Source organism: Camelus dromedarius, chromosome 26, assembly GCF_036321535.1.
Source record: "Camelus dromedarius isolate mCamDro1 chromosome 26, mCamDro1.pat, whole genome shotgun sequence".
NCBI classification, from domain to species: domain Eukaryota; kingdom Metazoa; phylum Chordata; class Mammalia; order Artiodactyla; family Camelidae; genus Camelus; species Camelus dromedarius.
Genome location: NC_087461.1, coordinates 8112604 through 8139439, shown reverse-complemented (window position 1 = coordinate 8139439; position 26836 = coordinate 8112604). Strand labels below are relative to the sequence as shown.

General features: G+C 50.0%; 1 protein-coding gene across 4 annotated transcripts in view; it reads right to left on the bottom strand.

The window, feature by feature from the left end:
• Nucleotides 1–16549: 16549 nt before the first annotated feature.
• Nucleotides 16550–26836, bottom strand: part of UPF2 (UPF2 regulator of nonsense mediated mRNA decay) — an 85884-nt gene continuing 75597 nt past the window's right edge. For all 4 annotated transcript variants that reach the window (XM_064479366.1, XM_064479365.1, XM_031444619.2 and 1 more), the window contains 3 exons: nucleotides 24149–24290; nucleotides 22945–23065; nucleotides 16550–17832 (listed from right to left, as the gene is read on the bottom strand). In XM_064479366.1, coding sequence (XP_064335436.1) covers nucleotides 17823–17832; nucleotides 22945–23065; nucleotides 24149–24290 — 273 coding nt within the window. In that variant the 3' untranslated portion in view covers nucleotides 16550–17822. The remainder of the gene's footprint in view (nucleotides 17833–22944; nucleotides 23066–24148; nucleotides 24291–26836) is intronic.

Genomic DNA, 26836 nt, shown 5'->3' with positions numbered 1-26836 from the left:
AGAACATTCCATTCTGAGGCCCCTTGCCAGCAGAAGGCTGCACGAAAGCCCCAGGGAGACAAGCCCCGGCTGGGACCTGGCTGGGACCTGGCTGGGACCTGGCTGGGAGTTCAGGCCACAGTGATGATCAGCCCAGGAGTTTTCCCCTTCCAGGCACCTCTGGCTCCTTATTAAGTCTCAGCTCCGGGGCTGCCAGGAAAGGTGACCTTCCCACCCAAAAGGTGACTTCCAGGCCAGGTCAGAAATGGCATCATGGCTCCCAACCTTGAGGACGTACCCGCGGGCCCCCGAGGATGGGCTGCAGGAAGGCCTCTGTCGGGTTCCCTGTGCCACCATCACGTCCGGCTGCTGCACCGGCTGCTGCACCGGCTGCTGGCTGCACAGCCGGTTCTCGGGGTTCTCGGGAAGGGGCTCCAGCTGGCTCATCTGAGACCAGAGCAGCCTGTCCAGTGCACCCCTGGGACCCCAGGAGCCCTTTCAGCTGAGGTGGCTTTGGACCCAGTGGAGACCGACAGGGTCTCACTGACACCCCCGGCCTGGGTTTGTGAAGGGGAGGGCACGGAGCCCACTTACTCCAGCTGGGTTTATTGTTTAGGGCCAATGAAGCTCCCTCGGGGGTCAGACTATACTGAAGCCAAGTCCTTGAGACTCAGGTTGAGTCTGGGTCCCTCACGTCCGAATGCAGACTCGCTGTTCTCGGGGCGTGATTCTGCCTCTGGTGGGCGCCGCTCATGACCTGTACCCGGCAGGAGCTCCCAGGCTTTGGGCATTTCTGGGCTTGTATCACGCTAAGGGCTTGATGCCGGTCACTGTCATTCCTTCTCGTGACAAACCTTCGAAGGATTTTTTTATTATCTCTGTTAGAGGACGGCGACGCTGAAGGTGAGAGAGGCCAAGGTCCAAGGTCACAGAGCCAGCAAGTGATGGGCGACACTGGGCACAAAACCCGTCGTCTGATGCCAGCTGCCCGCCACCCCACACCCAGTGCCGGGTGGGTGGGAAGAGGACGCTCTGGGAACACACGGGCCGGGGAGGCTACCTCCCCCTTCTGAGGTCAAAGGTTAAACAGCCAGGTCAGGGGCACCATCCAAATACCCAGTCCCCAGCTGGGCAGGATGTTAGTCAAGGGCTAACAGGAGCTCATTAGAAGAGGTTACAGCCTCCATCCCAGCAGCCCCGAGATCTAAGTGACACACAGGGCAGGACCAGAGGGGTGAGGCCAGGCCAGACCCTGCTTATCAAGGTGCCCGGACCCCGGGTTAACATGCAGAGCCCGAGGAAGGGAACAGATTCCGCCACCTCAGCAGGAAGCAGGGCCTTCTTCCGTCCTGCTCTTAAATGCACTCGTTTCTCCAGTAAACCAGGCACCAGGGAACGAGGGCTACGTGCCCACTGGCTGCACTTCCCAAATCAACAGTCTCCACCCGGGGCTGCCTCGGGGACAGTGGGGCTGAGTGTTTGAAGCCCGGACTGAACCAAAACCTGGGTCCTGCGGTCACTGGACATGGTGTCCTCCCTTCCTCCAGCCCCTCTGCTCCCCTCCACCCACTGTGGGCCGAAATAAACAGAGCACAGTCCTGCCAGCGTGGGGGGCTCCCCCATCAGCCAGCGGGGCCGTGGGAGGTGGGGGTGCAGGGTGGGGTGTGGGTCTCCAAGGAGCACAGCTTTCTCCCAACACAATAAGCAGGTGCCAAGAGGTGTGTGTTCTTTAAGTCTTTTGGAATCACTTTCTGAAGAAAGGATGCGACGTATGTTAGCTGTGGCCGCACAGGCTTGGGGGCGAGTCGGGACCCCTTCTTCTCCCCCAACTTCTCGAGCCAGTAAACCCTGAGCACAGAAGGCCGGACCAAGAGCGGACCTCTCCAGGGTCCGTGCGCTCCCACGGCAGATCAGGCCTGCCAGCGCTCAGTGTGGCAAACACTCCTTACTACCGGGCAGGGCAGGTCTCAGAATTTCCCATTTTCCTAAACAGGGCATCTGTAGGTCTGAAAGGGATGGCCCAGATTCATTCTTCAATGAAATCATTTTCTACCTCCCACCTCCTCCAAAAAAGTCTTTTGGGCCTGGGTCAGTACAGAGCTTGGTTGTCGGGGGTGTGTTGTGGGGAGACTGAGAGAGAGGGGACGGACCCAGAGAAAGAGGTCCAGGAGAGCCCAGAGGGCACAAAGGACCCCTGCAGTGGAGACAGCCCTTCAGCTGGGCTGTGGCCGCCCGGCCCCGCCCCCCGGGCCTCCCCCCTCCCCTCCCCCAGCCCCTGACCTCCAGGCCCGCTTCCCACTCTCCTGGGCCAGCTCAGGCCTGACCTTGCCCACCCAAATGTCAGCCCCTCTGCAAACACAAACGAGGCCACTTATCTGCATTGCCTAACCAATGTAAACAGCCCTTCGAGGGCCCGGGCCCTGGCCTCACCCCCAAGGTCGTGCTGCTGGGCCAAAGGTATGCGCGGCGAGGTTTTTCAGTGCCTGTTTCCTCCTGGCAAGACCTGCATTTGGGTGGTTTCGGGAGTAGCTTCCTAATTGTCATCAGCGGTGCCCAAGTCTAGGCGGATCTATCTCCAAGCAGTTAAGTCCACTCCCCTGCCCCCTGTCAAACGTTCTGCTGCTTTCAGGGGGAGAGGCCCCATAACCACCACTGGCCACTTGGCAGTGACTCCCCACTTTTTCAAACAGGAAGCCTTTCTGAGGTCTAAGCTAAATCCTTCCAGTTTCGGGGTGGCTGACCCCCTCCGTTCTTGTCTCTCATGTAAACAAAGGACTGGTACTGGAGGGCAGGCCTCACCACACACACCCTTGACAGCCTTTATTCCACAAGTCTGGGGAGATAACAGGCCTGACTTCCTGTTCTGGCTGTGCTGCTAGCCAGCTGTGTGACCTTGGGCAAAGCACTTAACCTCTCTGAGCCTCAGTGTCCTTGTCGGTAAAATGAGGGGGCTGGGCTAGAGGGTCTCTTAGACCCTCTTATGAATGATTTGTGTCCCCTAGATTCATATGCTGAAGACCCAAATGACCCCCAGAGTAGCTATATTTTAAGACAGGGTCTTTAAGGATGTAACCAGGGTTAAATGAGACCGTTAGGGTGGGGCCCTAATCTAATAGGGCTGGGGTCCTTATAAGAAGAGGAAACACCAGAGCATCCTTTCTCACCCCAACAAACGCACAGAGGAAACGCCACGTGAGGAATAGCGAGTGGGCAGCCAACTCCAAGGCCTGGAGAGAGGCCTCAGCTGGGCCCAGCCTGCCGACACCTGACCCTGGACTTACAGCCTCCAGAACTGTGGGAAACAGATGTCTGTGGGACTTGGTTATGGCCGCCCAGGCAGACGGGCCCTCCCCACTGCCATCCTGGAGCCATCAAGACGGCTGGAGCCCGGAGGGAAACTCAGCCTCCCCAGTCCCTGCAGAGAATCATACAGGGCTCTGCCTCTGACCTCATCTCTGGCAGTGAGTTTCTGCCTCCACAGAGTTCTTTCAGCTGGAGAGCTCGGCCATCTTTCACCAGCCCCCACACGCCACCCCAATCTCCTCACTGACAGAGGCCCCCCAATCCAGAGCCCAAGAGCAGCTGAGCAGTGGGGATGGGGTACCAGAGAGAGAGGCGGAGAGAGAGTGTGTGTGGGGGGGGGGAGCAGGGCTGGCTGACTCTTTCTGGCAGTTTCCCTCTCCTGGGGTCTCCTCTGCCCCCATCCCCACCTCCAGGTCACCTCTACGCTGAGCACGTGGGCCATGTCTGTTGGATGACTTCCTTCCCAGCCTCGCTGGTTCCATCCTTCATGCCAGCCAAGGCCTTTGGCAGACAGACACCTGCCCTCACGTTACGGCCTTAAGTGGCAGTCCCTCGGGCCGCAGCTGGCCACAGCGCTCTGAAGCCAGGCCTCCGGCTCCTGCAGCCCTGAGACCTCTCTGTGAAGCTGAGCAGGACCCCGTGGGGCCCTCCCCAGGGCAAAAGCCCCTCCAGGCCCCCCACTGTTCAGCCTCTGAGAATTTCCCTGGGTTCCAAAGGGCAGGCTCAAGCGTTACTAACTAGGGAAGTGAGGGAAGGCAGAACCAAAGGAGAAGCGGTTAAGCAGGAAGAGTAACGACAGCTTAAGCACTGGGTCAGCGACGGAGCAGGGTCCTGGCTCCCCCTCGGGGGCACACGCGACAACCTGATGCGTGTCTTCGAGCTGGCCTGCAGAAACTAAGACCGCCCCCCAACGAACGTGCAGACCCCAGACTGGCTGGAGCCAGAAAGCAGGTGACTAAGACTCCTGAAATCTCGCCCTGCTCCCTCGCCACTGACCAGTCAGGGGAAAGTCCACGAGCTGCAGCCCTCAGCCCACGTGTCCCCTTAAAGCCCCTCCCCTGACAGGCGCTGGGCAGTCAGGCCTCTGGAGCGTGAGCTGCCCGGTCTCCGTGCTCAGCACTTGCACAGAAGGCTGTACTTCACTCCACCACAACCTGGTGTCAGCAGACTGGCTTCGCTGTGCAGCGGGCCAGCAGGCCCAAATTCGGTTCCGTAGCGCCTGGAGCTCCTCTCGCCTCCCTGGAGCCCGAGCTGCTGTCCCAGCATCTCGGCGCCTTTGGCAAGGCTCCATGAGTACCCTCTCTTCCATGTCCGCAGGTCCTCCTCCAGCCCGGCTACACCGGCCTCTGTGCTGGCACCGCGCCACCCCGTCACGCCCTCCTCTGCCACCCGGCAGAGGTCATGGCCAGTGTGCCCATGTCACCAGAGCCCCAGGCGGTCACCACCAGGCCCGGACCTTCCGTCTCCTTCCCCTGGGCAGTGGGTTACGGCTCTAGGCTCTGGAGCACAGCTGACTTAGCTTTGTCCAGGTCCCAGTAGCAGGTGACTTCAGGCAAGCTGCTGACTCTCTCGAAGGCTTGTTTCCTCATTCTTAGGGTTACCTCATCTTTAGTAAGCCTAGGGAACCTCTCCTAGGGTTACAGGCCTGTGTGGGGCACTGAGCACAGTGCCTGGGCACATGAACGTTTCTGGGGTTGGGGAGGGTACAGCTCAGTGGTAGAGCACGTACTTAGCATGCATGAGGTCCTGGGTCTAATCTCCAGTACCTCCATTAAAAAAAAATAAATAAACCTAGTTACCTCCCCCTCCACAAAATAAAAATGAATGAAAATATAAATAAATGTCCCCCAGATTCCAGTTACTGTTGCGGCCTCCAGGAGTGGGCACTGTGGTTTCACTGACCACATCCTACTCACTTGGAGACGATCCTCAGAGAGGTGGAGACACAGCCCAACCCTGGGTACCTGCCTAAGCTGGTTCTCCAACCTTCTGGTCAGTTCTGAGAGACACCAGCACACTGATGTAACCAGAGCTATCCCTGTTGTTGGGGACCAGGGACCCGAATGCACCTCCACAGCCTCCACTGGCTGAACCCCACACTCCGTCAGCCCCAGGCTCCCAGCAGTTACCCGCACGCACCTCACTGCTGCCCGCCTCTGGTTTTCGCTCAGGTGGCTCCCTCTACCTGGGGGAGTCTAGGCTCTTCTCTATCCAAGTTACTCCCACTGCTCTTAGAACGCTCTAATGGGTCCCCTCCTTCAGGAAGCCCCTTGGCCACCCTCTTCTGCTCCTGTAGAACCTGCACACGTAACATGAGTTCATCAGCCCCACCCGGGCTGGGGTCCCTGTGGGGGGAGGGGGTGGAACGGGGCTTCTTCTTCTTCCTCCAGGGTCTGGACCATAGCGTGTGTCTAGCAGTGTTAGTGAATAGTGGATAGATGATGGATGGATGGGTGGATGGATGTAGATGGATGGGTGGGTGGGTGGGTGGATGGATGGTGTATGGATGGGTGGGTGCATGAATGGCGGTGGGTGGATGGATGGGTAGGAGGGTGGGTGGATGGGAAGATGGGTGGATGGATGGATACATGGAAGGAGGACAAATCACTGGGCCTCTAGTTGTCCCTGCTCTGTCTCTCCATTGAGTAAGTTCCAGGATAATCTTCCTAAAGTCCGGCTTGGCTCACTTCATGACCCAAATACCTTCAGAGGCTGTGCACTGCCTGCCAAATACAGTCCAAACTCCTCAGCCTGGAATCTGGCCCCCACCTACTTTTCCAGTTCTTCTCTCCTGCACTCCCACTGTTCTCCTGCCGAATCGTATCAGATGTTCTCTACACCTCTACACAGATGTCCTGTGACCTGCAGCATCAGCTCCACCTGAGAGCTTGTCAGAACTCTCAAGCCCTATCCCAGACCCATGGAATCAGAATTTTAACAAGACCTTGAGCGAGTCACACCCACATGAGAGGTTCAGAAGCACTGCTCTGCGGTGTCCCCAGAGCTCCTGCTAGTGGTCTGTCAAGATCCTGTGCATCGTTTTGGGCTCAGCTTGTCTGAACCCACTTAGGCCACCTCCCCATCCCCTATGCACTAACCCCCCCCCCACACACACACACACAGCCCTGCAACATGCCCTTTTCTCAGAACGACCGCAGCACCTAGTGTAAGCCTCTCTCGTCCCAGGGCTCACACTCTTCCCGAAGCCTAAGTATCTGAGACTCATTCCTCTGTTGTAAATTACAAACATCTGGTGAACAGGGACGACCTGTTAGTCTATTTCATCTCATGCCATGTCTCAAAAGATACCTTGCACCTAGTGGGTACCAGACAAATGCATTAAACAAGTGAACAAATTAATAGAGGGAGGAACAAATGAAGGTCAAGTTCCCAATATGGGAAGACGGTCCATAGGATCCTCATTGCTGGCAGCTGCCCCAGGCAGCCCCAGACAAGAGTTTCACGTGCTTGGTCCTGCCCTTCCTTCCCGGAACATTTGGGAACCTATCAGTTTGCCTGCTCCCCTGGAGAGATAGGGAGTGAGCCTCAGCCTGTGGTGGCACAGGACCTGTGGCGGCTGTCTGCCCCCACCCCCTGCCTCTTTCTCAGGGCCCAGGTACTTGGTCAGTAAATGGTGTTCCCTGTATTACACTGCACGGTGAGAAACAGAATGCTTTCTCCTAAGATCAGAAGCAAGGCAAGGCTGTCCACTCCCATCACTTCTACTGATGACTGTCCTGGAGATTCTAGCCAGTGCAATCAGGTAAGAAAAAGAAAAGGCATCCAGAATGGAAAGCAAGACTATTTGCAGATGACATGATTCTGTATGATGAAAATCTTAAGGAATCCACAGAACAACTAGTGAAACAAATTAAAGGGTCGAGCAGCATCACAGGGTAAAAGACTGGTGTAAAACAACTGCCTGTGTTTCTAGATGTTAGCAGTGAACAGTCTGAAAATGAGATTACAAAAGTAATTCCATTCACTGATCGCTCAAAAACAGTAATGCAATTCCTATCAAAATCCCAGCAAGACATTTTGTAGACGCACATGAGCTTATTCTAAAATTTATGAGCAAAAGAACTAGATCAGCTAAAACAGTCTTGACAGAGAAGGATAACGTGGGAGGAATCAACATACCTGATAAGTCTTGCTGCAGAGTGACAGTAACCAAGACAGTGCGGTACTGGTGGAGCAACAGACCCGGACATCAACGGAACAGAAGAGAGAACCCAGGAATAGACCCACACGGTCTGTTCTGTGGGGTTTTGTTTGTCTGTTTGTTTTGACAAGTGTAAAAGCTATCCAATGGAGCAGTGACAGCCTCTCCAACAAATGGCACTGGAGCAACTGATTATCCACAGGCTAAAAAATTCCTAAACCTCACACTTTGCACCAAAATTAACTCAAAACAGATCACGGACCTAAATGTAAAATGTACATCTATTAAACTTTTAGGAAAGAAAGATAGCAGGGCTGGGCAAAGAGTAGAGTTCTCAGACATGACACCAAAATAATAATTTATGGGGAAAAAAAGATAAGTTGGGCTTTATTAAAATTTGAAACTTTTGCTGAACAAAAGACTCTGTTAAAACGATGAAAGGCAAGCTACAGGTAGGGGAAAAATATTTAAAAACCACATATCTGACTTGTATCTAGAATCTCTAAGAGAATTTAAAGAATTCTCAAAACTCAAAACAACTGCAATAAATACACAAATGCAGGCCCTGCTTCTAATTAGATGGGAAAGGCAGAGGACGTGAACAGACATTTTATCAAAGAGGAGATAGGAATGACAAACACATGAAAAGATGTTTAACATCATTAGCCATTAGGAAATGCAAATCAAAACTCCAAGGAGATACCACTCACACCAATTACAGCCGCTAAAATAAAAAACAGTGATAAGACCAAATGCTGGCAACACTGTGGAGAAACTGGATCTCTCCTGCATCCCTGGTGGGAGGTACGATGAACGGTGCAGTCACTCCAGAAACCAGTTCGGCAGTTGTTTCGTATGAAACTAAACATGCATTTGTCGTGTGATCCAGCAATTACACTCTCCAGCATTTGTCCCAGAGAAAGGAAGACTTATATCCATACGAAAGCCTGTCCACGTACTAAACTGTGCACTTAAAACAGTGACAATGGTAAATTTTATGTCCGTTTTACCACAGTTTAAAAGAAGACTTAAACAGAAATATTCCTAGCAGGTTTGTTCAGAATAGCACAACACTGGAGACAACCCAGAGATGTCCTTTAACAGGTGAGTGGTCAAACTCATACATCCATACAGTGGGGTACCACACATCAATAAAAAGGAACCCCATGCGCCGACTTGGGTGCATCTCAAGGGCATCAGTTTCCTATGATGTAGTTCCAATTACATAACGTTCACAAGATGACACAGCTTCACAGGGGAAACTGGGTTAGTTGCTTTCAGGTGTGATGATTAATTTCATGTGTCCACCTGACTGGGGGACGGGACGCCCAGACGGTTGGTGAGACGTTATTTCTGGGTGTGTCTGTGAGGGTGTCTCCAGAAGGGAGAAGAATCTAAATCCGTGGACTGAGTAAAGAAGACCCCCCAATTCCCCAACGTAGGGGGGCATCAGCCAGTCCACTGAGGGCCTGAAGAGGACAGCAGAGCAGAGGTGGGGGATCTGCTCTCTCTCCACTTGAGCTGGGACGCCCCTCTTCTCCTGCCCTCAGACATGGGCGCTCCTGCTTCCCCAGTCTTCAGACTCAGAGTGGACTCACACCATCAGGCCCCTGATTCCTGGGCCCTTGAACTTGAACTTTCACCCTCAGCACCTTGGCTCTCGGGCACTCAGACTTGGAATGAGCCGTAGAGCTGACTTTCCTGCTTCTTCTGTTTGCAGAGGGCAGATCGTGAGACGTCTTGGCCTCCATGACTGCACGTGCCTATCCCTGTAATAAAACGTCCCCGTGTGCACCTCTAACTGTCCTTCTCTCTACAGAACTCTCACACACCAGGGGACAGGGGGTAGCACACAGCTCCTTTGTGGTGATGGGATATTTCTGTACCTTCACTGTGGTGGAGTTAACAAACGTACACATGGAATCACACTGCATAAACACACACACACACACAAGTAAAAACTTGTGGAAACTGAATAAGGTCTTCAGTCTTAGTTACCAGTACAGAACCAGCGTCAGTTTCCTGGTTTTGATATTGTACTATCGTCACATAAGATGCCACCACTGGGGGGAGGGTGGATGAAGGGTTTGCAGGACTCTGCTATTCTTGCAACCTCTGGTGAATCTGTAATTATTTCTAAGTAAAAATTTTTTTAAAAAGTAAAATGGAGTTAGGGATCCTGTAGTGATGTTAGATTTCCTCCCCCAGTAACATACGGGGCTGCCCAGCCTTTACACACTGGACCTCCACGTGTGTTTGCAGATTGCAGCAGCAGGAACTGAGAGCCCTGGGAGCTGGTGCAGAAATACTGGTTGACCATGGAAGGGGCAGGAAATGGAAGTCACACAGAGCTGGCTCTAGGGACCTAAACACTCGTCTGCCAGCCCCTGATCTCTCCTACCCCCCACCACGCCCAAGGGAGTGACCAGATGGCTTTCTCCCGAGGAGGCTGTGTTGGCCAACGGCACCTTCCCTGGGTCCCACTGCAGCGGGCAGTGACTTGGAGAGAAGAGAGCAGACCAGGGCCCAGGGTGGGTGCGGTGCGCCCGGCGCCAAGACTTTGGAAGCCAGTAGGGGTTTGCAGAGTGGGGCCCAGGCCTCTGGGAGGGACAAGGGCAAGCTGTGGCCGGGAGGCTCTGGCCTGAGCCAGGTGTGCAGCCATCAGCCTGGGCCACCTCTGTTCTGTGCCCTGAGTCTCTCAGGAACAATGCAAAGCAAATAAACAGAAATCAAATTAAAAGGAAAATCCAGGTCAGGAAGACCAGAGAGAGATCAGTCTACAGTCAGCCCCTTTCTCACAACCCGCACAGAGCACGGCAGCAGAGTCTCCTCACTCCTCAAGCACCCCCCCCCCCCGGCCCAGGCCCAGGCCCAAGGGCCTGCGCTCTACGAACTCAACAGCTGAGCAGCACTTCTGGCGAAGAGGCCCTCTGGGGCCTGCTTCCCCTTTCCCAGGGCAATGTAATCTCAGCTCTCTGGCCAAGACCTTTGCCTAACAGCCTGCAGACCAGGAAGTCTCCAGAAACCAAGTCCACTTGGCAGTGGTCATTTCCCCTGGCAGCCTGGGAACACACGAGGCATGGAGCCAGGCTGTGCCAGCCACCCCGTCCGGAGGGAAGGCGTGGGAAGCCCTGGCCACTCTCCCAATCCGTGAAGGACAGCACTGGGGTCTGCGCACCCACTACCCACCTCCCCAGACCCGACCCATCCAACCACGCAGGCCAGGACCCCCATCGCATCCTTTACCCACCCCTCCCACATCCACCCATCACCCAGCCCTCCGCCCCTTTTCTCCCCATCACCCCCTCGTCTCTCGTCCAGCCTCGGCTCCCCAGTTCTACTTTTGCTCCTACAGTCTGTCCTCCACCAGGAGCCAGTGATCCTGTGAAGTCAGATCAAATCAATCACATCACACCCGGGAGGAAATCCAGATTTCTCACTGTGGCCTACAAGGCCTCTCTGATGAGGCCCGGCCTCTCCAGGCCCTGCTTCCGTCCCCGCTGGGCTCTCCCTTCGGTTCTGGAGGAGGCCACGCTCCTTCCTCTCCCTCTGCTGTCGTCTGGAACGTGCTTCCTCCATCTTCCAGGGACGGATCCTGGTCACTCAGGTCCTGGCTGAGCCCTCTCTCTTTACGGGAAGGACCCCGTCTCGACAGGTCCAGTCTCGAGGGGCCACCAGTCACGCACCTGGCCCAGCAGAGCACGTGGGCTGCAGTCTGGGTCTCAGGAAAGTAGAGCCAGAGAAGGGGTCTGAGCACAGGTGCTCATCAGGGAGCCCTCGGGATGCAGAGCTGCGGAGGGGTGGGCAGGGGCAAGCGGGCTGCGATGCAGGCTTAAGGACAGTCGGAGTGGCCCCTGGGTTGTCCTGACCTGGGCCGAGGATGGCCTGCACCCATCAGCCTTCGCACGTGGCGCCCCCAGGCCCCCCCCGGCCACGTCTGCGCTGAGCCCACCCCACAGGAGGTGACAGCCGAGGGTCTCCTGCCCACAGCACTCCCGGAACAGGGCCTGCGGCACCACAGCCTCACCTCAGCTTCTCATTTTGCTCTTTCCCTTAACTTTTCCTGACTGTGTCTCTCCCTCCGAGAACAGAAGCTCCACGGAAGCAGGACCCTGGGACCCCAGCCCATCGCGTGGTCGGTGCTGAGTGAAAGCCTCACGTTCACAACCAGCCCGGAAAGCGCGTCATCCGCGTCTCACTGCACGACCTCAGCGCGGCTTAGGTGCGGAGGCTCGCCCAGCACGGGGCGGAGGCAGAGCTCCAGCCGGCGCCGTGCAGCGCCCTCTGCCGCAGGCGTCGTGGGGGCAGCGCCGGGACCGAGCCGCGCTGACGAGGGAGGGAGCACATTCCGCGGGCGGCTCCAAACAAGATTATAAATTACTGGAGGATCTGGGCCATTCTGTACGATCCCTCCTGTGCTCGGTGTTTAATCCACGGCCCCTGTGCACAGACTCGTCGTGAGCCAGCCCCTACGCACACGAGCGGGTGGTCGATCTGACTCAGCAAAGGGACAGCTCTGCCTTCTCCTCTCACTTCTCCTTGGCCGATGTCCTCTCAAGGGAGCCTGGGAAAATCCCACTTCAGTCTCAAGAGGACTTTGGAGCATTTTCCAGGCCTGTTCTGTTTGCTGAAAGAAGTCACTGTCTGTGGGGTTTTGAGAAACCCTGTCTCTTCCAAAGAGCATCCTGGAATGTTGCTGGTCTGCCCCTCATCCACGATGTAACTGGGGGTGGTCTGAGCTGTAGGCCATGCTTGTCCCGGGGGCTGGAGGACTCCAAAGCTGCCATGAGACTTTCGGAGCCATATGAACCAGGACCCCATGAATTTCTCCTTAATATTCAAGTCATACATCAATCTTCTATTATTGGGAGAGGAAGAAACATACAGAAAAAAATTAATGAGAAAATAAAAGGTTTATGGCTGAATTTAAGTGACCAGTGATCTCTGGGGAGATGGGGACGTTACTTCTCTCTCTGGCAAGGAAACAGGACATGTCCTTAAGGATGGTATCCCCACTGCTGTTCAGCCACATTTTTTCTGTGAGTAGTAACATCTGTTGCAAGTTACGCGTGTGGTTTTAGTCACCCAGGTCTGAACTTGGTACTCTCTGCACTGGTGAAGGGTTTATGAGTTCTCCAAGGGTTGAGTGCGCTTGGTCAAGTCTATACCCAGCACCATATCTGACACACAGAAACTGTGGTAGTGATACTATTACCACTACTAGTTAACCCTTACGGAGCACTTGGCACTGTAACAGCCACGATGTTAAGACCCGCATGTCCATTATCTTGTTAATTCCTTATACAATCCTGGTAACTTTTTCCCATTTTACAGACGAGAAAACTGAGGTTTAGAGGTCAATAATACACAAGCTCATACAATTAGGAAGTGTCCAAGCTGGTCCTCGATAGACATCTAATGAATGGATGAGTGTGTCAGCCTGGCGCCCCCCTGCCCCTCTGGATGCAGTAGGCATCTCCTGTCTCTGGGCCTCTGGTGAGAAATGTTCCAGGCTGAGGGCTCCTTAGAAGGGTCCGTACAGGTGCACACAGCTCTCAGGGAGACACATGAAGTCCACCTGCTCACTTCTTAAGATTACAAAGCAAACAGTACATGGAACTCGACTGATGCTCTCTGCTCGTCAGTCCTGACTAGAAACATCCTGCCAACGCTGACCCGAAAGGCACCAGGCCACCTCCAGTGTCAGGGTGAATTGGGAAATGGCAGACTCGTGGGACCTGTGTCCACTCTTCAAATTCCTGAGCCCAACTGGTCAAGCAGACGAGAGCCCATCGGCAAGTCTGAGGTCCAGTGGCGTTTGGGTCAGTCGCGGAAGCCCTGCTGTGGACGTGGCAGGGCAAGAGGTTCAGGACGTGGCCACAAGCGCTTGCTTCCGGGGGTGGAGGAGATGCCCTCAGGATTCCCGCAGTCTGGGGGAAGCATCTGCTGGACACTTCATAGGGCTCCCTCACGCCTAGCCTGCTGCTCCCACACAAGGGGCTCTGCTTGTCTCTTTTGCAAAGCAGCCACTGAGTACCACCCTCCTGTCATCTCATCCCCCACCATGGGTGGGCGTGCGCAGAGGTCCCTTTGATGAAGCTCAAGAAAAGCATCTGAATCAACTCTGGGGTGGGAGGACAGCAAGGCTTCCCAGAGGAGGTGATGTACGAACTAAATCTTGAAAGGCAAGTAGCACGAGCCAGGGACTCGGAGATGACATTTCTGGCAGAGGACAGGGCATAAGCAAAGGTGTCACAGTGAGGGTGGCTGCCACCAAATGGACCCTTTCTACATACCACACGCTGCGGTAAGCACTTGACCACGTCACAGTTTCAGGGAACTGTTCATATTTCATGCCTGTCTCCCCTACTAGAAAGTCCCATGAGGGCAGAGACTTCCCCCCACCTCCGTGTCCTTGGAGCTTAGATCAGCGCCTGATGTACAGAACGGGGTCAATCTTTCTCTTCCCAATGGTTGCCAAGTATTCGTATAAATATTTAAGTCCATGAATCCAATAAAACTGACTGTACAGTATCACACAGGAAACCAAAGTAAGCGTAAAACCCTGAGCACGTGCACACACACGTGCACATGCTCAGCAGGATCTGAAGTGCTTCCCCCAGTTAACTATAAAACTGGGACTGCTTCCAAGGACACATACACTTGAGTAATAAGCCAGCGATCTGCAAAGTTACTCCTCCAGAAAGAAGCATTTCTACTGAGATGGGCTGGCTGACTGTCCTTTGGACGTCCAAAGGTTTTTTGAAAGTCACCATTTAAATAAGAAAGCCTAAAACGTGATTTTACTTACAGCGTGCTAAGTATTTTAAAATTGATTCCACCTCCATTTTCTTTTCATTTCAAACAAGTCTAGGGAAAACCACCAGACAGAGCTGGGACAGCCACACCCTGGTGCCAGCCAGACAAAGGGAGAGAGATGCTTTAATGAGAGGCTGTAGAGGTAAAAACTTCTGGGGTTCTTTAAAAACCAAACTCTAGAAATAAACATACAGCTCTGTGGAAAACCTCATGTTTAAAATCTGAGAGAACCCCAATGACAGATAACTGAGTGTAGGAAAGCGGCCTCCCAGCCACGGTTTTGTAGTACCTGCCCCTCCCTCCCCCGACCAGAGACCACCGGTCCAAGGCCTGAGGCTCGTGCCAAGCGGGGCAGCAGTTCTGTGGGTGTGCAGACTTGGCGGCAGTGTCCCTCACCCTATTTCTGTAGCTGCGCGACACACAGCTCAGGAGCTGTTGGCAGCCAGGCTTACGAGTGCTCAGGACCGAACTGTGTCCCCCCCCCCAACTAATACTCACAGGTAAGGAGCCCCCGCCCCCAGTGTGGCTGCATTTGCAGGTGGGGCCTTTAAGGGGGTAATGAAGGTTAAATGCGGTCAGAGGGGTGGGGCCCTAATCCAATAGGACTGGAGCCCTTGTAAGAGGCATCAAGGAAGCGGAATTAAGGCCATGTGACAACACCATGAGGGTGCTGGCTACAGGCCGAGGAGAGAGACCTCACGGGGAACGGACAGCGCGTGGGCTTCCAGCCTCCGGGACGGTGAGGTACAGTAAATGTCTGCTGTGTGAGGTTGTGACGGCAGCTGGAGCCAACTCAGAGTGGAAGCACACGCCTCAGGGTCCTGACTGCATTCAGGTATCTCCAAAGCCCAACATTCTTGTGTTGGTTTCAAACTTTAGGATCCCTGCGATAATCTCCTGCGCGTTTAAGTGAATTCAAATTGGGTCTCTTTTATTTACAACTAACATCCTATGGGGCCCCTCAGGGACCTGCGCCACGCCCTCCCCCCTGGTGCGTTCTCCTTCTCTGTCCGGCCTGGCTCCTCGCTGAGCATGTCTAGCCGCTGTGTTTTGCACGAGTCAGGTGTGTAACCACTGTACGGAGAACGAGCACACGGGGCCTGGGCGGCTCTCGTGGGCAAGTGCAGGGACTCACCTGGAGAGGTACCTAAGGGTCCCGAAGGCTGCCCAGAGGCCTTTTTAGCTTATTTGTTCCCCAAAAGGCATCAATGAATCGAAGGGAGAAGTCTGACAGCAAACATCAGCTTTATTAACATCTGCTTACCTTTGGTGGATCACAAGGGGGAAAGAGGCCCAGAAGACTGACCAAAATTCTTCTCCAAAATTCAGGAGGCTTTCCATTTATTTTTAAAAATATAAACAAGCTCCTTGGTGAACACAGAACCTTTCGTATGACTAACCTGGTCACCAGCAGTCCATCTCTGCTACAGAAATCTAACTGAATAAAGTACAGTGATGGGCACCACCTTATTCAGTCCACTTTCCTTATGGCTCCCATCACATGCTACACCTGCCAGGGACCTCCTTTCTTGATGAAAGATGAACACAGGTGAATTATCGTAACTGATTTTCAGGTATTTTCTGCCTTGTGCATGACACACAAAAGAATTATCCCTGGTTCCTTCTAACAATCTAAAACTCAGAAATAAGCTAAAAATGACAAAACTTATAAATCATTCTCCCCAGCACAGAATAGCAGGCAACAGTATACAGGTCAGCGATGATGAGGGTTGGAAAACAGGGTTAATAGAATTGAGTTTTGAAATTTTTTTCAAGTCTTTTCAAATTTGAATGACTCCATGCTGAACTTTAGAAATTTTAGCAAGGATAATTACAGTCACATCTTCTGGACTGTCTAAGTCACCTTGGAATGAATACCTGGAAAGAAATTGGAAACAGTGGTTCTCGCAATTCCTTACTGAGTTGCCTGTCCTACCGAGGCGTTTATCAGCCCTGCCGCACACACGCGGTAAGATCATAAACACCGCCTCACGCGACACTGTGTGGTGCCAACATTTATTTCCTATTGTAACCAGCCTCAAGCCTATTCTAAAAATGTTTATTCTGTCGTACACTTTTTGTACTGATCCAAAGGTAAGGTAACTCAGGCACCCAGGAAAACAATACAAATACAGATGCTGAAGAGAGCAACGTTATTAGTGAAATGCCAAAGAGATCGTCTCTGACATTATTTTATAAAGGACAAAGATGACTGTGGAAGATACCGATTTACCCATTTATACGTCTCCAATACCCAAACCAAATAAAACACAACCACACCAAATCTAAATTACAACACTTTATTGCAGCATCGGCAAAGGTCAGATTTCTGAAGCTGGTGAAGATCGGGCAGCATTTCCATGTGAAATGTTACAACTTTACAACTTTTGTTTCTTATTTAATTCTACATGCAGAAACTGAAGCATGGTAAAAAGGAAAAAAATGTAAAATAGCTAGAAAAGATGTAATCAAGTTTGTAGCATACAGATGTGCTCTTCAACTAAATTTACTATGCCTATCGGAAAGCAAACGAAAGACAGCTATCCTAAGAAATTAACAGATTGCCAGAAACAGACTGAGAACCCTCATTTCTATTTGGGGGGGTTGGGGGGGAGGAGAAACAAAACAAAACAAAACAAAAACAAAGCAAAATAAAAGCTCTACTGTTTCCACACTTTGCTGAGAGACAGAGGCTGTAAACCCATGAAGGTCAACAAAATCTCCGGACCCCCCTGGCTGTCCTTCGTCCGTCTTCTGTGACGTCTGCCTGGCACGCTGTTTGTGTTCGATGATACTTACAATGGGCTCACCTACCCCTGCGCTCAGGCTGGTGTCAGACGCCCCTGCGCCGCCTGGGTTCACGCTCTTTGCACACTAGTCGTCACGTTCTCCTCTCACCCTAATAGGCAATGTTGTATTACTGACTCTGATGGACAAACTGCTTTTTCTCCCTCATCTCTTGCTCCTCTTGAAACAAATCCCTAAGCAGAAGCCTTCCTGGTGGATTATCTGTGTTTGGGTCTTTCATCGTTCTGTTGTCCTGCACGTGCGCTGTCACTAGGAGATTTTACCGCTTGCTCTATGCTTGTCTACTGCAGTCCTGGAGCCCCCAGGTGTATCTTTTTCCAACATGGGATGTTCAATTCAGAGACACTGTAACTCAAATCAAGTTTAACCTCAAGTTCATTTCCCCCATACCATTACCATCACAACCGTTTCTTCTCCGGCTCAGTCATCTCACTGACGCTCCTCTCGGTGTAACTGCTCAGGAGTCAAGTCAACCGTCTCATTTCTTGACTGCCATTCTCAACAGAAGATTAACCCTCGCGTGGTTTCCATACAAAAGGCCTTTCGCGCCTCGTCGGGAAGCGTCGGCTTGTTCCGGTGTTGGCAGAGGCTGCTCTTCCCGCCTCACGGCCCCAGCCTGTCCCAGGTTTAGGTTCGCAAGTCTCTAGACCGACATGCTGAGATGTGTCCACTGCTCTCACTCAATTGCTGGAGGACTCCACTATCCACAACATCAGATACAGGACCTAATGAAATGACACGTGCTGCTGGATCAACGTCTCCTAGAGGCACAAACAGGGCAATGTTAAAGGACTAGTACTGAGGACAACCTCCGGCGAGAAAAGGCCCCCAGACACCACCAGCCACTGTTCACTGACGTCTGCGGACAAGGCAGCGCTTCTCAGGAGCGCACAACACCTGCTGGGCTGAGAACAGCGGGGAGCAGAGGGGCACCAAGGAGAGCAATTCTGACCGTGACGGGAAGGGGTGGGCCCAGCATACAACTACTATAACTACTTCCTAAGATGCTGAGAGTTCATGGTCTGTGTTACGGTTGCACTGTGTCCCCCCCCAAATTTATACGTTGAAGTCTAACCCCAGTACCTCAGAATGTGACATTATCTGGAGGCAGGTCGCTGCAGATGTAATTCATTAAGATGAAGCCAGACAGAAGGACAAGCCCCAAATCCAGTTATGACTGTGTCCTCATAACAAGAGGACATCTGGACACAGACACACACGCTGCGAGGACGCCACATGAAGATGCAGCCAGAGATTGGACGGTGCTGTGGAAGCTGGGGAGGCCAAAGGCGGCCAGCAAACTACCAGAAGCCGGGAGTGAGGCCTGGCTCCCTCACCCCCCAGAAGGAACCAACCCTGCCGACACCCTGACCTTGGGTTCAGCCTCCAGAACTGTGAGACCAACAGCTCTGTGGTTTCAGTCACACAGTTCACCACGCTTTCTTACAGCGGCTCCAGCAAAGTAACACAGTTTGCCTCTCACAAGGCAAGCTGCATTAGCAAGAAACTTTCAAAGAATAAAATGCAAATGTGGAGAAGTATCTTCAGCTGGATACATCCGTTATGTCAGGCAGAGCTGAACTGAATGGAAAAAGGTCAGTAACACCACTATTCCCTGAGAGAAAGAGGAAGTCTCTCTCCTGCAGTCGAGACACAGCAGTGGTCTAAAACAGAGCGCGTCAGATAAATGCAGTGAACGACAGGAAAAGCACCGCGGTCTTCGGTAAGTAAGACACGCCTCTCATAACCTCTTGCTGTTCAGAGTGCGGTCCACACTCCAGTAGCTCTGACATCACCTGGGAGCTTGTTAGCAACGAATCAGAACCAGCAGTTTAATTAAGAGTCAGGATGGTTAAAATGCATATTTTTAAAGTTTGCAGAGCACTGGTATAACCCACATGAATTTACAGCACACAAACCATATCAGTCCTAATACTCGCCACAAATGCCGAGGGTCACAGGTTTTATCAACACTGGCGGAGTGGAAGGAATCCTGTCCCGCACTACGAAGTATCTGATAATTGCACTGCGGACAGAGCTACTGCCATTTTAACTCGTTATAAGCAAATGCCTATACTCTGTTAGAGCGTTACTGCCCGGGAGAAGGGCTGAAATTTTAACTTACGGCCTTATTTCAGTCCAGATTAGAAAAATATAAAAATCATCATAATTAATGTCTGAGAGCCTGATCATAATCCATAGGTAAGAAAAACTTTAAAATGCTTTAATAACTAGTTTCTAAATAAACTTCCCTTTTATCCATCATACAATGTCAACATTAGTAACTTAAAAAAAAAGCATTAGCCAAGTTAGGAGTAAAATTGAAAGCAGTTTCTTAACCTCACGCAGATTTTAACCTCCTGCCTCCTTTGTGCAGGAACTCAGCACACAGATGCCCGAGGAGCACGGCTCTCAATACACACCTTCCTACCAGGTCTGGCCCAGCGTTAAAAACAGAAGAAAACAAAGCCAAGCCAAGCCACCAAAAGACTCCACCCCATCACGTACGTTCTTCCAAATGACTGCATTTCTTCACTTAAAACTCAAGTTTAAAACATAGCAAAGAACTCTTGCTACTTGAAAGGCTCAAAAACTCAAGTTTACACATTACCTTGTTCCTCTACGATGTTCATCCGCACCAGCATTTTAAGAGCACTGGCTTTGAAAACACCATAAAACCGTAAGACTTCACAGAGGGCCATTTTCAAGAGTGCTGGACAAATTATGATTTTTTTTTTTTGAGTGATGATTTTAAGAAGAGATTTAGAGCAGGTACAGTGGGCAGCCCAAGCGGTGGGAATCTCACAAAATCAGGAAAACAAAGGGGAAGGAGAGAGTTAGGGAGTATAACACAAGAAGACGTTTTTATTAGATGGCTAAACGTAGATTTTTAAAAGCCCCTTGTCCATTCAACAAATACTTACCAGGCACCTACTCCGTGCCAGGCACCAAGAGCTGTGGAGGAGACAGAACGGAAGACAAGACAAGGTTTCCGGGGCAAGAGCACGACAGGGTCCCAGACAGAGGGAGGCAAAAAGAGCTTAACGAGAAGAACGGAAAGGCCAGCTCGGTGGGAGCTGGGGAAAGGAGAGCGAGAGAAGGCCAGTGAGGCGGCGCGCCTCGCGCAGGGCCGTGTCACCCAGGCTGCGGGGTCTGGCCTTTTCCCCACAAGCCGAGAGGAGCCCCCGCGGGGTGTATGCGGAGCAGCTTGCTGACACGGCCCGGCGGCAGCCTTGCACTGGAGGAAGGACAGCGTGGGTGCAGCAGAGAATGAAGCGGAAGCGGCGGAAACTGGGGACGGAGAAGCAGACGCGGGCAGCGACCCAAACAAGGGGTGACAACAGCTGGATCCAGGATCTCGGCGGCGGGGGTGGAGCACACGGGGCACGAGAGAGGCAGCCGCTTACGTGGAGTCAGAGGACTTGGGAGCTAACCACATGTGGAGACTGAGGGAGAGGACAGAGTCAAAAATACACCTGTCTTTTCTAGTTTGGACAAGGGGGTGGGCAGAGCCTCCGTTCACTGACCTAGAGGACAGAGGAGAGAAGCTGGGGACACACTGAGGTTGATGTTCCCGTAAGACATCTAGGTGGTCATTCAGAAGACAGCTGGATGTGCAGACAGCAACTAAAATGTGATGCCTGGGCTGGAGGCATGGATGGTAACTGAGCCCCACGTGGGGCGGAGGGCGCTTGGGGTGAGGGAGGAGCGCTCAGGACCAGCCCGAGGGACACGAGCCCTCCGGGTGGAGGCGAGCCCGTCCCAGAGTCAGAAGCCAGGAAGCGGAGGTCACAGAGGGAAGACAGAGGCCAGAAGACAGCAGAGCCACAGAGGTCAAGGGAAGAGAGTGTGCCGAGAAGAAAAGGAGGGTCCAAGTGCCAAGGGCTGCCAAGACGGCGTCCTAGAGCACCGAACAGAGCGCCGAGGCAGCGGTGGCTTGGGGAGGACAGTGTCGGGGAAAAGCTGGGGAGGCAGGCACAGAGTGAGTGTGTGAGTGTGAGAGTGTGTGAGAGTGTGTGTGTGTGTGTGTGTGTGTGTGTGTGTGTGTGTGTGTGTGTAAGCAAAACAGAAAGTTAACGAAGAATTCTGAAAGACGACTGAGTAACTGGTAGCAAACTAAAAAAGGCATGCCTCCGTGTTCACAGACACATCTATTATTACAACACATGTAAGCTTACATGTTTCCATGTATTTCTGCTCCCTACTGCCTAAGAAACGCTTGCTACTTAGACTAGGGCAGAACTAGCTCTTCCAAGTAGTTGGACTCGGTTCCCTACTACACTATAAGCTTGAGAGTGAAGACTCTCTTTTACTTTTGAATTTTCCATAGTGTAGGACTGAACCCATGGAAGGTGCTGGATGAATGTAAGCTGCAGGGAGTGAATCCTACTGCAAATAGTATTTATGCAGCAAATGTCATATTTATTGATTCTGTAAAGTCACCCAAACATTGAAAAATTAGTAAAAGATGCTACAGTCGCAGTATCTGAACAGATAGGAGAAGGGATTAGGGACAATACTGTTCAGAGATGGAAGGCTGCAGTAAGACAGGTGCAGCTGATGGAAAAACGTCAAGATAGAAATATTCTAATAATGAGACAAGAAGAGAGAACAGACGTTACCAAGAACACAATGGTATATATTTAAAGCTCCTCTAAGAAAATGTAAAAGGAGGAAACTAAAATGTCCATGGCCCCTTTCTTAACTGAGCCAGCGTCTGCATCTTAGCAGCAATAATAAAAGGTATTACAGAGAGGCTCAACCTAGTATCTTACCCCGAATCAGATAGGTTTGTACATCATTTCTGAAAAACTCAACAGGTGTTAAAAAACAGAACTCTCCTCCTGACAAAAAATAGATTCCTAAGCTGTCATGACAAACCAATTTCTTAAACTACAACTGGATTAGAGTTGTCTGAGCATACAGTTCTAAGAAAAATGTTACCAGGAACACACAAACACATTTAGAGAGTAAAAGACAAAGGCTCTGACACCTGCATTTCCCCCAACGCTACTCTTCCCGACACTGAACCACTTCTGCGACCCTGGCACCCTTTTCTGCACCCGTGTGGCTGTCTCCGTCCAACAAGGGGACATCTGAGGGCTGTTGTACAGCCGCAGCCTAAACCTGGATGCCCCGAGGGAGAGCAGGCAGAGCAGCAAAGCCCACGTCACTGCAGATTATAACCCAGACACAAGACAGAAGGCGGGACCGACAGGTCTTTAGATCAGATCCCAGAGAAACTTTAAACAACTTTATTCCTTAAAAAAAGATGAATGAGGTCTTATTAGGGAACATCTTCCATATGATATTCCTTATAGAGTTTTAATTACTTCACATTAGGCAACTCAAATTTAAGAAGAACTGGCATGAATCCCTGCAGGACATTTTATAACTCAAAAACAGACAAACAAAATACCCCAGAACAAACTCAACCTGCATGTTTGAAAGTCTTACTAGCAAACAGGTTTTGACTTTTAGTAAACATCACAATTACTTAACAGTGGCTTGAGAGGTCCTAACAAAAAGCCTCTGATTTCTCTCAAACGAATCTAAAACTAGTCCTCTCTATAAATGCAAAAGAGAAAAATTAAAAATACAAGTGACTCCACTCAGAGAAAGCAAAAGCCAAGAATGGTGTGGCTGAAATCAAGATTCAAAAAAAAAACAAAAACAAAAACAAAAAAAACCCCAAAACCAAAACTGTAAATATTTCATTAAAAGGTTTTCTTCTCTCAGCTATCTATAACTCAAAGAATTTTCTAAGTTTGCTAATTCAGCCTTTATCATTAAGTATAATCCAGAACTATCTAAGTTATTCACACGGACATGATGAAGAAAATGGCTAAGGGAGAAACAAGAGAGGGTCCTACCTCCCACCAGTCTTAAAGATTAGATCTGCATTAGGCGCTCCCTTCGGATGCTGGTAACGCGGCCGCCGCTCCCGATTGGTGTTTGCTGGAGCCGGGCGCTGGGCAAGAGACTGCAGCATTTCTGGAATTAGGAGCCAAACAGAACAGGTGGTTACGCTTGGTAAATGCACTCCCCTCAAGAAGCCAGAGCCCAGGAAAGTCTCTCAGGGAGCCGGCTGAGGAAAAGCAACCATTGCACAGATTGAAATGATGAACAAGTACCAGAAGAGCAATCTAGAGACGAGATACGCTCTTGACTGTCATGTAAAGTAACACTCAAAGCCCCCCTTACAGCCAGTGCGGCCACCACCCAAGTGTCTTGTGAGGCAGTCAACAGTGTAAGAAGCAGGCAGGACGGCAGCCAGACAGTACTGGCTCGAGTCCCAGCTCTGCCACCTACTAGCCATGGGACTTTCGGTTCAGTGTCTCTAAGTGTAAAATGCAAATAATAATGGGCACTGATCTCACAGAATTGTGAGGATTAAATGCTTTGAAAAACTACTCAAGTGTCTGACCCACAGTAAGCACTTACACTGACTGTTAACTACCATTATTTGTTATTAAGAATGTTGAGTGTCAGCTGGAAGAGAATATTCTAGAAGTGGGACTTAACGATAGAAAACCAATTATTTATTTACATAGCAATCTCTTCCAGTTTTTGAGTACAGCCCTATATGAAGGGCTGGGCTGGATTAGGAGGTGTCCATGACCTCTGTATTTAAAGTTCCAGTTAAGCCAAGTCTGCTGGGTATGTCTGCATAAAACTGGAATCCTAACTTGAATATACCCTCAAATTTGAAGGAAAAGAGGGCCTTCAAGACTAGAATTATCAAACAGACAAAACGAGATGGTATTTGTTGAATTAATTTGTTCACCGTTGACTGGCAACAGGAGGCAACTAAAAATTGGTCTTTATGTCACCTGCAAACATGGCTCTAACAGGATGGAATCTAACTGAATTATGGAGTTAGCAAAATGTGATGAAAATTCCATTAGTTTTCTTTTACAAGTGAGAGAAGAATGGAATGTAAAAAACAGCCTCTCAGGCTAAATTACATACAAACACGACGTGAAAAGGTGGAGAACAACACCTTTGACATTCTATGTTCTAAAAGCCCAAGGGGCTTCACGATTTCCCACTTCCGTCCTGGAAACGAGCTGATACCTTGATAATCTTCTTGTTCTTGCCGTTCGTTGATATCTAGCGTGAGCTTTTTCATTCTCATCCTCTCTTCTTGCTCTGCCTGTTGCTGGTTCCAGTGATTTGCAGCAAGTTGGGAAGACATGGGTACATTAAGGATCTTAAACTGAGAAAAAAAATGACAAAGAAGTCACAAATGGCTTGAGAAAATCAAGAGGGAAAAAAGTAGATTTCAAGTAAAATAGTTAAGTAGATTTAAACAAGTTTAGGAAAATAATCATCTTTCCTTTCCTAGTAAGTCAATAAAGATGGTCTAAGGACATAAACATAACAGTGTTACTCTACAAGAGACAAACCTATCAGGGCTGGATGGGAAGTGGAAGGCCAAGTTCAACCTCCACGGAAAGCAGACGCTCCTCTTTCCTGCCCTGTCTGGTAGCACACATCTAAGCAACAGGGGATCATTTTCCATTGTGTAGACCCTATTATATATGGGTAATTGTCAGAAAGGCTTTTATACAGCAAGCTGTAATCTGCACCCTTTCATTTCTACCCTCTGGAACCAGTTCTGCCCTTCTGAACCATACAGAACAAACCTAGTCCACCTTCAGGATTAACAGACCTTCATCTTACTAAAGACAGCCGTGATGCTGGGAAAGAGAAGAGCCCCCTGAGTGAATACACCACAATCTGTTTACCCGACCACTTGTTGGTAGCATTCAGGGTGCATCTAGTTTTGAGGTTTACAAATACAGTCATAAATCATGTACAATTGTCTGTGTGGACGTGTGTTTTCATTTTGCTTACATGAAAAAATGCTAGGCACGGAAAAGGTGGGACTATCTGATGTGTTTTATTGGTTAAGAAACTGCTGAACTGTTTTCCAGGAGTTTGCATTCCACTAGCAGTATATGAGAATTCCAGTTCCTTCACACCCTTGCCAACACTTGATATTGATATGGTCAGTCTTTTCAATTTTAGGCATTCTAGTGAGTATATAGTTAATATATCCATTTTGGTTTTAATTTTCATTTTCCTAATGACTAAAATTACCTGTCTTAAAACTCAATCTAGAACTATGCTTAAAGTTGACATCAAGTTTCCTGGAATATAGAGTTTTCAGAATGTTTTTTTTCCCTGGTCTTGAAAAACAAAAAATTTGACGACTATGAATCTTTTGACTGCTGTCCTATTCTGTAGGACTTTTCTGAGTTTAATGACAATTGATCTGCAATTACACACAGGTCCTTTCAGTCCTTGAGGATGTAATTTGCTTATGCCTGAAGACTGTGACTTATTTAAAGCAGATGAATCTCTTTTAATACTATCTAATTTTACCCAATCGTTAATTTATCCTTTCACGGCTAAAATCTTTCTTCTTGATAAAAAGGAAAGTAAATAGTTGCTTTTTCCATACTCTCTCCACAAACTGTGCCCTTTCCTGTTCTTAAGTCTCTGAACACAGCCTTTTAACAAAGCACTTTCTCATCCTCCTGAACCACATCTCCTTTAAAAACTGCTGGCTGTGGGCTATTTATTTCTAAATTCTAGGGTATGTGGTCTGATGATGGTCAATTTTTTCTTCTTTCACGTGAATTCTATGTTCTTTTTTTCCTGCCCCTTCCCCAAGTTTCCTTTCCACAATCAGTTCTTTCATAAAATATATACTTGCTAGGCAGTGCTGCAAAGATGTTAAGAACATGGGTTTTTGTAGTCAGACAGACTAAGTTTATTCCTTAGCCCTATCATTTACTGGTATGACCAGCAAATCACTTAAGAACACTATTTTTCTCATCTGTAAAATGAGGATATCAATACTAACTTTAGGGCTGTTGTGAGAATTAGACAAGATAAAATATGTAAAGTACACAGGTCAGTGCCTAGCAGGTATTAGGTATTTCATAAATATTACCTACTAGTAATGCATGTAAATAATTTATTGACATCCAGACTCACAGTCTCCCTCATTACTTCCTATACGTTGTGAAAATAAAACTATTTCATTTAGCAAAATAGAATCAAAAGTCAGTTTTTGAAAAATCACCTTCTTTGCAAGAATGAGATTAACAACCAACAGACAGAAATTGAAATCCTTAACTACTCTGTACACCTGTCCTCAGGCCTCTGCAGTAATTTGTATCAGGAATGAGGCTTGCCCCAACTGTTTCTATTTCTACTAACAAAAACAAGTGAAACAAAGTTAAATACAATGGTCATCACTTCCTGCAATAAACATTTTCATCTGTTTTTCAAAATTCAGGAAGACACACACAAAAATAACTAAATGAAAAAGTTCAGCTCAGACACATGTATCTAATATGTGAAACAAAAACTTCACCATAAAGTCACTCTTCCCAAGCAGCAGTCACTGCGAAACGTCACAGTAACTCGTACCGCAATCCCTCACTTCCAGGGCCGGCCACGCAGCAAGCACTCTGCTGCACCTGCGCTTCCAAACGCAGCTGCTACCAAACTAGCAGCAGAGAAGAGCTCCATTCAACAGGCCCTGGGAACAGAGCTGGGTCAAATCATATGACACCAGAGACAGAGATGAAAGTTCCGGAGAGAAAGACCACAACTATGAGAACAATTTTCAGAATGAGGACTTGAAGCAATTTTCTCATCTTTCCCTAGAGGAGTAACTGTGGAGTCTAGCAGGTATATCCAAGTTACAGATACTCGAAGTAACATTTAACCTGTCAGTTTAAATCA